Source organism: Myotis davidii, unplaced genomic scaffold, assembly GCF_000327345.1.
Source record: "Myotis davidii unplaced genomic scaffold, ASM32734v1 scaffold1488, whole genome shotgun sequence".
Classification (NCBI taxonomy): domain Eukaryota; kingdom Metazoa; phylum Chordata; class Mammalia; order Chiroptera; family Vespertilionidae; genus Myotis; species Myotis davidii.
In genome coordinates, this window is record NW_006298871.1 from 68,376 (window position 1) to 79,480 (window position 11,105).

The 11,105-nt window shown below is 43.0% G+C and overlaps 1 protein-coding gene across 2 annotated transcripts in view; it reads right to left on the bottom strand.

Moving 5' to 3' along the window:
- Positions 1-254: 254 nt before the first annotated feature.
- TCAF2 (TRPM8 channel-associated factor 2) overlaps positions 255-11,105 on the bottom strand; it is a 12,185-nt gene continuing 1,334 nt past the window's right edge. Inside the window, exons 2-7 of one of the 2 annotated variants that reach the window (XM_006774514.2) lie at positions 8,384-9,375; positions 8,025-8,122; positions 4,910-5,123; positions 4,299-4,538; positions 3,211-3,548; positions 255-1,016 (exon numbers count right to left, since the gene is read on the bottom strand). In XM_006774514.2, the coding sequence (XP_006774577.1) occupies positions 762-1,016; positions 3,211-3,548; positions 4,299-4,538; positions 4,910-5,123; positions 8,025-8,122; positions 8,384-9,375 (2,137 nt within the window). In that variant the 3' untranslated portion in view covers positions 255-761. The remainder of the gene's footprint in view (positions 1,017-3,210; positions 3,549-4,298; positions 4,539-4,909; positions 5,124-8,024; positions 8,123-8,383; positions 9,376-11,105) is intronic. The other variant, XM_015570981.1, reaches the window with a different exon arrangement.

Here is an 11,105-nt window from a genome sequence, read left to right on the forward strand (position 1 = left end):
GAGGACTGAATGCCAACCTCAGGGTGGTCAACTCAGAAGTGAGATTCAGTTTTCAGTTTGTCCACAAAAAACTGGGACCCGGAGAAAGCTTAAGGATACCCTTACACATGGGTACATGTTATGGTGCAAACACATTCACCATTATCAAGTAATACATTTTTATCCCCGTGTCATGGGTACCTGAGTCATTATGAGGGCTTTAAGTTTAGATGTATATTGAATATGTTCTGGGGTCAAACATTAAAAGGTAAACATTTATGAAATCACTACTTTTATTTTGAAACAAGAAAAGAAAAAGAATACAGAAGCACAGAGAAGTTAAATGGTTTTCCATAGAGCCAAAGGCTCTCTCCACTATACCACCCTGTCTCTCCTGCTATTAGAAAAGTTCTCAAAGCACAAGAAATTAAGATCCTTGTTCAGGCAGTAGTGAGGGAGTGATATCAGATTATTATGGTAACCCATGGTCTTTAGAAATATTGGTCAAAAATAGAAACAGAGCCTGCAGGACCTTAAGATGCCAAGACGAAAATTCTTCCACTGGAGGACTAGGATGGTGAAGCACAGCTCCTGGGGAGAGTGACAGTATAAGCAGAGAATCAATACAGAGAAGTACCATAGTATTTTCCTGAGAAAGTTGTCTTTATTTTGTCTTTGGACCTTCACTGCCTTTCTGAAGACAGGGAAGGAAGTAGGATTCAGGCTCAAGGTACATGGGTGGTGGAGCTGGCCATTCCTGACCCCAAGTGATTCTGTACATTTTACTCCTCAGTGTGCATGTGAACCCGCAGGGGGTTTTCTTCCCACCAAGGCAGACAAGCCAGGCTCTCAGCCACTTCCTTCTGGATGGGCCAGCCCCAGGCCTTAAAGAATGGAGCCAGATTCTTCTGCACTTTTTCAGAGAACTTCCTCACCCACAGATTCATTTTGCCAGTGTTGTCTTTGGGGATGCTGGGTAGGGTCTGGTACTCAGCAAAAAGTTGGGTGAATGGCTCCCATCCAAAGGCCTCCTGGAGCTGAGAAGAGAAAGAAGGGGCAGGATGAGACATCAAGTTTCCAAAAGTAATGGCAACATGCTTGTTCATAAGAATATGTCCTTTACGGCCCTACCGGTGTGGCTCATTGGTTGAATATCGACTTATGAACCAGATCACAGTCGATTCCTAGTCAGGGCACATGCCCGGGTTGTAGGCTTGATCTCCATCAGGAGGCGTGCAGGAAGCAGCCGATCAATGATTCTCATCGTGATTCTATCTCTTTCTCCCTCTCCCTTCCTCTCTGAAATCGATAAAAATACATTTTAAAAAAAGGATATGTCATTTATGGTGATTATTGCCTCTTAATCATTTATTAGCTTCACTCCTATTATCTGTCCCTGTCTCTCCACCTGACCTCTGCACATAAATACAATCCCATTGGCTCATTCCAACCTTCTATTATCCAGTAATTCCAGAATCTGGCCACAAACCTATACTCCCTGAATCCAGTAGGGGACATCATGAGAACCTAATATCTGACAAGGGGTATATCTCAATAAATGACAGTTATTATTATTATCTTTAATTAAAAAATTAGATCCCCAGATCCTAACTGTTTTCCTTGGCATCAGACAGGTTTGAGCCCTAGGGAGATGAGAAACCTTCATTTTGTACATATTTGGGATGATATAGGGAGAAGAGGTTAATAGAGCTGAATTTTGACAGGTGATCTGACAGGTAATAGACAAGATGTTCAAGCAAGCTGAGGCTGCAGGAAGGAAACATGGGGAGGCACAGAAGCCTAGAACAGTGAGATACGCTCACAGCGGAAAGCAGCCTGGTATACTAGAGGGTAATTATGGAGGTGAGGAAACTGGAGCTGGAGCTGGAGCTGGAGGTGCTGATAAAGGGTCTTCTACACTTCATCCTGTCTGGAAAGCAGAACATTCAGAAAGTGTTAAATGTGGAATATAAGATTGTTTTGGAAGGTGGGTGGTAGAGGTAGAAGCAAGATGCTGGAACAATGTAGGAGGCTTCTGGAATAGACAAGGAAGAATAATGAGGACCTGAGTTAAGGCCTGAGTGGGAGGAGTGATGGTGAGCAGAAATCTCTCAGGTACAGAAAGCAAGTGTCTGCTTGTCTTGAGGCAGAGGCTCAGACTCCAAGATGATAAGTGTGCCCATAGCTTTTGCAAAATGATATTCAGGGCTCCATGGTGAGTGGGTATGTGGGGAGGGCAGAATTAGGTTTTTAACTTCCAACTTCAATGGCAACCTCCTGTTTAAGGCCTGTTTCCTTATAGACCCTTGGACTGGCTATATAAGAATACAGAATGGATGCAATGCAAAGTTATTTCATTGACATCCACTCTTTAGAAAATGAGTGAAAGAAGAAACAAAAAAGAGGAACTCATCATTAACTTCTGATTTTAAGTTCTGGGTCCATCCTTTAAATGTATGATACTGGATTGGCAGTTTAAACTCAACTTAGCATGTGCCTCTGTGAAAAGTGTCCCTGTCTATAGGGTTGAGGTGGACAGCATAGGAGATCTGATATGAAGAACAGTTTTGACAGCTCCAAACTATTAAAATCCCAAGCAGGACTGGGCAAGGAGACAGGGACTTATGTTAATTTCATATAAAGCAGACCTGGTTCAGCGCTTCCTTCCACTTGGTTGGTTGGTTTGTTTATTCATTCTTAAAGCATTTTGGGTTCAAGTGGGATGATGTAAGTCTGAGAATCTCCTTAACAGCCTGATCTCCTATCATGCCTTCCTGCATTTGTCCCATAGACAGACATGTCACTGTTACTATGAAGGGATATAACACTTGACCCATAAAACTAAGGTGAGGTAAAACAAAGCAAAGCAAACAACGACCATTTCTGGAGTACTTATTAGGTGACCAAGGTCAAAACCAGTGAGTGGAAGAGTATGATTCAATCTCAAGAAAGCCTAACCCAACTTCTGCCCTTGGTCAAAATACCAATAGGCTGCATTTTTCTCTACTTACTTTTTCATAACACTTTTCATTTCCTCTTACTTATGATTGCAAAATTATAGGAGGCGAATGGGACAGGTATAACTATCTCCATGTAGAAATGTATAAGCTGAGAAGCATCACCATATGGCCCAATCTCTCATGTCCAGGGGTGGTGGGCCTGGGCTGATGAAGAATGTTACATGACAGAGGGGTCTTATGGCCCCCAACTCACTGAATCTTGGCTCAGTACCTGCAGATATGTTTCCAGAGCTGTCCACACATTCCAGTTACACAGGGGGGCTCCCTTGCCCAGGTGCTCTTTGATCCTCTTCTCTCGTTCTGGAGGGCTCAGAGCAGGGTGGGCCTGAGCCCTGGGGATTCCCAGGACTGTCTCATGCACATAGACTGACCAGAGGTTGCAAGTGGCCTCAGTGGTGTGCGGGGGGAACTCCCACCCATGTCGCTGCTGGTTGTGGCCCAGCTCATGGATGGGTCCCCACAGACCTCTGCTTCTCATGTTGGTCTCATTGATGAGCTCCTGCACCGATTCCAGGTGGCACATGATGGGGTACCCTGAATGCATCCAGCCTGGGAACCAAAAAGAAAGAGAGGAGGCATGAAGTGGGGTACCCAAACCCATCTCCCTTCATTCCTCTCTATTCCAGAATCTCTGTGCTCATTGGAAAGTAAATGGCTTTCCTATATACTTCACACAGGCATTCTTGGTATAATTCATTTCTTCATTTTTGTGTGTTTCCTCTGGGTGCAAGGCTGTGACATTATGTCCTGTGTCTGAATGTTAGATCCTCAAGGCTAGAACAGCATCATCTCTTCACCTATGCAAACCACTGCTGTCTAGATGTATACTCTTTAACAGACAGAATCTTGTCCTTTTTAAAAGATAACACCGAAATTCCAGAGGAATTTTTTCCACTTGGAACCAGACTTCCTTATTTTTTCTTTAGATTCCCTCTTTCCTCTAAACCACTCAATACTTAATATAAACCTCTTTTCTCCCTCCTTTCATTGCCACTGGGACTTATGCTGGAAGGAAATGTTTCTATTTTAGCCTCTCCTTGAAACAACCCTCAGTGTCATCTGTGAACTCCTAGAATCATTTTTCCTGAGATTGTTCTACCCATCCTGTGAAATCTCACCTTGTAGATGTAAATGATTTACCTTCTCACATGTAAACATTTTTGCATCCCATCAAGGTCCACGTCTTTTATGGCTTTTTACTTTTATTGGTAAAATTATGCCTTTCCCATATTGGACATTTAAAAAGGCAAAATGATAAATGGTGTCCACTGACTAGGAGTCCTTTCCTGGAACACCCACCAGCTGAGATTTGTACATCAGCAACAATCCTCTCCGGACGGTGGAACGGGAAAGGCTGAGCTGCCAACCTGGCTATAGCCTGCATCATCTCATCCCAGAGGCGGAGCACAGGCTCAGGGTCCTCCAGGGTCCGGAGGTTTTCAGTTGGCACCGTCAAGATGATGTTGTCTGTTGCCAGCTCTCCCCAGGGAGCCAGGCTCTCCTGAATACAGCTCTTCCACTCCTCCTGGGATGTCTTACCTACAAATAAATATCATGGATCTCTCAACCACTTCCCCAACTTCCCTTGAGCTGAAAAGCACAACTTGAACTCTAGGAAGAGGACACTGAAATAATGAATTATTATCATGTGGGTCTCCTATGAAGGGAAGGATAGGCCTCCATATCCTTCCTTTAGTTCTATGAAGGGAAGGACAGGCCTCCAGATCCTTCCTTTGGTTCTACCCTGAAGTCTCCATAGGCACACGGTGTTCAATTTCTCCTGCCTCCACTTCAACCTTGAACAGTTCTTCTGTCCACCCATCCCTCTCCCTCTCCTCTTTAGCAACCAGCCCCTAAACTACTACAGCATCCTTAGCGCTCCCTCTTCCCTCAATGTTCAGTTCACTTACCCAGCTTGTAATATGGGGCAGGCACAGCACTCTTAATAGTGATGGACATGGGTCCCAGTTTACTGCCTTTGGGCACGATGACATAGAAAAGGCCACCCCAGAGGCAAGAGACTGACTGTTTGGTCTTGTTCATACACCATCGGTGAGACACCATAGGGGCTCGAGACAACTTGCTGGCATTGTTCAAGTCATCGGTATGGCAGCCAATCTGTACCTGCAGTGTTGTGTACATGAAGGATATTAGAAAAACTCGAAGAGCTCTAATATGGTGGCAGAGTAGGTGGAAGTTACACTCACCTTCTTCCAGGACCAAATCAAAATTACAACTAAATACAGAACAATCAACCTGAATGTTGAACTAAAGACTGCCTGAACAGAAGTCTTATAAATAAGGATTTGCAGAATCCACATGGAGACTGGTAGGAAGGGCAAAGAGGTGAAAGGGCTGGTCTTGCAGCCATGTGCAGCAGCTGAGAATACCAAAGGATATCTCAGCTGCAAAGGTACCCCCTGCAGAATGTGGGTATCAACTCAACTCGGAGCTCCCAAGCCCAGAGTACCAGTGCTGGGAAGAGGAGCCCACCTAACAGCTGACTGTAAAAATCAGAGTTTAAGGACAGAGAATCTTAAAAGCAGTGAGAGAAAGATAGTTACCTACAAGAGAGCTTCCATAAGCTGTCAGTTATTTCTCAATAGAAACATTTCCAGCCAGAGGGATTGGCATGAAATATTCAGTGTTGAAAAGCAAGGAACTAGCCTTGGCCTGTGTGGCTCACTTGATTGAGAGTTGTTTCATGCAGCAAAAGGTCAAACTGTATTATAGGCCATAGTAATCACAGTATGGTACTGGCATAAAACATGCACATAGATCAATGGGACAGATTAGAAAGCTCAGAAATAAACCCATGCCATGCACAACAAAAGAGGCAAGAACATACAATGGGGTAAAGCCAGTTGATTTAATAAATGGTGTTGGGAAAATTGGACAGGTACATGCAAAAATATGAAACCAGGCTACCTCCTAACACCGTATATAAAATTAAACTCAAAATAAATTAAAGCTTAAATATGAGACTCGAAACCATAAAACCTTAGGAAAAAACATACTGAAGTATCAGATATTTCTCGCAGCAATATTTCTTCTGCTATATCTCCTCAGGCAAGGGAAACAAAAGAAAAAATAAACAAATGGGACTACATCAAATGAAAAAGCTTTTGCACAACAAAGGAAACCGTCAACAAAACAAAAACTCAACCTACTGAATGGGAGAAGATATTGGCCAATGATATATCTGATAAGGACTTAATATAAAAAAGTTATAAAGAACTCATACAACTCAACGGCAAAAACAAATAATCCAATTAAAAATGGGCAAAGAACCTGAATAGACACTTATCCAAAGAGGACATACAGATGACCAAAAGATATGAAGAGATGCTTAATGTCACTAATTATCAAAGAAATGCAAATTAAAACCACAGTGAGATATCAACTCACATCTGTCAGAATGGCTATCATCAATATATCAAGAAACAACAGGTGTTGGTGAGGATGTGGACTGTTGGTGGGAGTTCAGACTGGTGCAGCCATTGTGGAAAACAGTATGGAGTTTCCTTAAAAAATTAAACATGGAACTGCCTTATGACCCAGTGATTTCACTATTTCACTCCATATATATATATTTTTTTTTCAAAGCACTAAATCAAAAAAATATATGATCCTTATGTTCATTGCAGCATTATTTACAGTTGCTGAGATATGAAAGCAACCCAAATACCCATCAATAGAAGAGTGGATAAAAAAGCTGTGATACAAATATACAGTGGAACATTACTCAGCCATAAAAAAATCTTACCATTTGTGATAGCATGGATGGACCTAAAAGATATTATGCTAAATGAAATGAGTTAGCCAGAGTAAGATAAATACCATTTGATTTCACTTATGTGTGGAATCTAAAGAACAAAATAATGAACAAACAAAATTGAAACAGACTCATAGATACAGAGAAAAGATTGATGGTTGCCAGAGAGGATGGAGTTTGGGGGACTGGATGAAATAGCTGAAGGGATTGAGAAGTACAGATCGGTAGTTATAAAGTAGTCACGGAGATGCCAAGTACAATATAGGGAATATAGTCAATAATATTGTAACATGTATGGTGCCAGGTGGGTATTTAAATTATTGAGGGGAATACGATGTATAAAGTACATGATTCTCTAACTACTATGCTACACACATGAAACTAATATAAAATATTGTATTGTATATCATAATAGAAAAAAATTAGACAAACTCCACCTTCCCTTTTCTCTGAGCTACGCATGGAAACCTATGATATTTTAGCACTTCAAAAGTAACATGTACTGAAGCACGAAGAGTCACTTTTCTAGGGATTAGAACAGTTCCTGAGGCTGACTATGACTAGGTCCCACATGCCTTCGCATCAGGAAGAACCTCTTCTACTGGATCCTAAACCAGTGTGTTGAGTTTGATGCTGAGGATGAGCCTGTGGGGTCCTGTATACAGACAGGAGGTGTGACCACAGGCAGCAGGATCTGGCCTGAGGGGGAGACCTGAGTCTCTCTCCTTTGTCAGGCTTGCCTCTCTCCCCCTCCCCACTCTCCCCCTACCCCCAGGTCTGAAGGACTGAGTATTTCTCTGTTAGGAGTCCTGGACTTGCTTTTCTTAGGTTTAATGTGAGTTCCAGAAAGGAGCCTGATACAAAAGAGACCCTAGCTGTGGAAGAAAGTGACTTTCAGAATTGAGGCAGGAGGAATTTAAATTCTGAGTGTAGTGAGTGACCAGATTAAATATACCCTTCAGGTGTCAAGGTAAAGAGGTAAAACCCAGAAAGGCAGTGTGCTCTCCACATTCCTGTTGGGAGGCAAACATCACCATGTGTGGAAGTTGTGGCTTAGGTCTGAGTGCTGGATCTGATGTTAGCACTCTGGCGTCGTCACTCACTGCCTTAGGAACCCTGAAATTTAGCTGCATCCCCTGGGAAACCTGTAAAATGAGCTACCTGTGTTCCTGGTAGCCTTGCCATGAGCTGGATGAGAATGAAGCAGCCCTGAGGTTTGGGGATGTGGGCAGTGGATGTTCTGGCCTTACCTTCAGGCCGGTATCGGCCACAGCTTCAGACAGTGAGATTTCTGCATTTTGTCCATTTAGGACGTAGAGTCCAGTACTCACCCAGCACTCACCGTTGCCTGAGAAAAGCCATAGGAAAGGCTGAGTTCTCCCCACTGGAGCGTCACAGCCCCTTCCACAGGTGCAGGCCCTTTCCTGCATACCTCACTTAACTCATCCATGCTTCTTGCTCTCTTCCCTTCTAAACTCTAAGAAGACCCAACCCCTCTTCCTGAAAGTAGTTGGTAGAGAATAGAGCTGCCTGCCTCGGCTTCAGCACCTGCTAACCCAACCTTCCCCAGGTCCTGCAAAACTCCCAGCACTCTCCTCTAGCTCCATACCTGGGTTGTTTCCATCGATGTCCACAGCATTGGAGTGTATTGAGGGGTCCAGGCTGGAGTGGCAGGTCCTGGTTCCCCAACTCTGCACCAGCTTGGAACAGTCAGTCCCAGAATGTACCAGCTCAGTGGCTAGGCAGAGCACTGTAGCCTCAAGGGAATCACTGGCCACTGGGTTTTTCCTGCTCACAGCTGGGAGGCCGGACAACTGCAGCATCTTCCTTATAAGTCGGTGCATGGACATGTACGCAGGGACCCCCTCAGCAGGGATCTGCAGGAAGGCGGCCCCATCACCTCGCAGTTTTGCCAGCCAGCTCTTTTCCAAGTTCCTATTCCCCTGGTTCAGGACAGCCTGGAATTCCGATAGGGCCTTGCGGAAATGGTAGCTCTGCATCTGGGGGTTGGGGACCGGGAAACACCCTGGTTTGAGAGACTGAGGTAGGATGCTAAGGCCAAAGCAGTTGAGGATGATGTTACCAGGAAAACCAGCCAACGTGGAGTGGCCCGGGTTCTGGGAGGCCCACCACCAGGCCTGGCCCCCGATCAGCAAGCCCCCTCCCTCAGCCACAAACTCCTGTAGCTGCTTAGCCTGACTGTCACTGTAAGCCTTACAGCAGTAGACAGCCAAGCCACTTGTCAGATGGGGCTCCAGACTGCATTCCAGGCCATGTTCCGACAGTAGAGCACACAGGTTTTCTAGACTTGTGTTCACCCCAACTTTGCCTGTCTGGCCTCTGGACAGCCAGCGTACAGCATTGAGCAGAAAGGGCCTCATCTTGGGAGCACAGAGCATGCCCTCATGGGCAGCCAGCACCACCCGGCCCTGGCCATAGCGGGCAGCGGCCAGAAAGCAGCCGAGTGAGGCATCTAACCCCAGAGGGAAGGCCAGGGTCCCGTGCACCAGCAGCTGTGAGGGGAGTCCTCCTGTCTTGATGTCCAGCTCTGAGATCCCTTCCAGGAGCTGGTGCTGGTCTTGCCTGAGGTCCTCCCCACACCTGGAAAGTGACAAAGGGGTCACAGTCAGTCAATGAACCATTGAAATGAGTTCATTACATAGAGAAATCAATGTGTGGGTACAAAGTTTACAAAGTTCATACCAAGCTCCTTATTCTTACTGATAACATTCAGGATTTTAATATGTAACCACTTATTTTTTTTCACATCTAAGGCATATTTTTTCACCTCTTAACAATCGATGGCATATCATTATTTAATTGCATATTTTGTTCTATCTCAGTGACTCATAAAATAATGGTGCCTCTTATAATCCATGTTGTCCTAGATTTGATGAAATACTGAAGAGTAAGTTAGTGACCTTATTTGCCCATCTTAAAATCTACATTCTCCAAATGAACTCTTCCCATGTCAGTCAACTGAATGTGGACTAGTCTGGCTTGAATTTCCTATATTTTCAAATTTGAAAATATGAATGAATTAAACTAAAAGAGATGTTCTATTACTCCTGAGAAAGTAGTCCTACTTACACATATCTCAGAGCTAATTTCTGCAAAGGCAGGCTGTAAAATTGCCCTCACCTTGTGCTAGTTCTGATCTAGGAACACATTACAAGTATATTGTTTAACATTATACTTGAAGACTTATACAAATGCACAGTCTTTTTTAAAAAAATTCTCACTTAAATGTGATGATGTACTTACTACTTTTTATTGAGACATGTTCAAAATGTAATGAATTCAGAAGAGGTTTTATATTCCAGGATTTTTCTTTTTAAAAAAAAACACACACCCAATTTGTAGATACTCTAAATGCCAAACAACAGGAAACTGATTAAATAAGTTATGGTTAACCCTAGACAGCATACCATGTAGTAATTAAGATGATAATTAGATAGTGGAAAATGCTTAGGGAGAAAAATTTTTAATCAGATTAAAAGATACTGTGTACTAAATAAGCCAAATTTGCAAAACAAACAAACAAAACACCGAACACAAAACAAAGCAAAAACAAAAAACAAAACCAGATACAGAAACAAGATTTAAAGCACATTTATCAACATGTCTTCAGTAATCATCTTGCCTATTGGGATTATAGGTGATTTGAACTATCTTTATAAAATTTTGTCTCATAATAAAAAAATTTAAATCAAATGTTTAAAAAATAGTTTATTCATTTGAGTAGCACAACATTATTGAAAAAAGTAGCTCTTGTACAGTTTCTCCTTAATTTCTTCTCAGCATGAAAATGAGGACTATATCTTAGTTTTGGCATCTGACTTGCAAACTAACATGGCAAATGTCATACAGGTTCAGGCATTAGTTTTTGTTTTTTTTATAAAAATTTGTTTTTATTGATTTGAGAGAGAGAGGAAGGGAGAGGGAGAGAGAAACACTGATGTGAGAGAGACATTGATTGGCTTCCTCCTGTACACACCCCAACTGGGACCGAACCTGCAACCTGGACAAGTTCCCTAACTGGGAATCAAACAGTGACCTTTCTGTGCATAGGACAATGCTCAACCAAGAGCTATAGTTTTACCTGTAGCTTTCTCTACTTATACTGATTCTACATCCGTGGGCAAACTACGGCCCGCGGGCCAAATCCGGCCCATTTGAAATGAATAAAACTAAAAAAAAAAAAAAGACCGTACCCTTTTATGTAATGATGTTTCCTTTGAATTTATATTAGTTCACACAAACTCTCCATCCATGCTTTTGTTCCGGCCCTCTGGTCCAGTTTAAGAACCCATTGTGGCCCTCGAATCAAA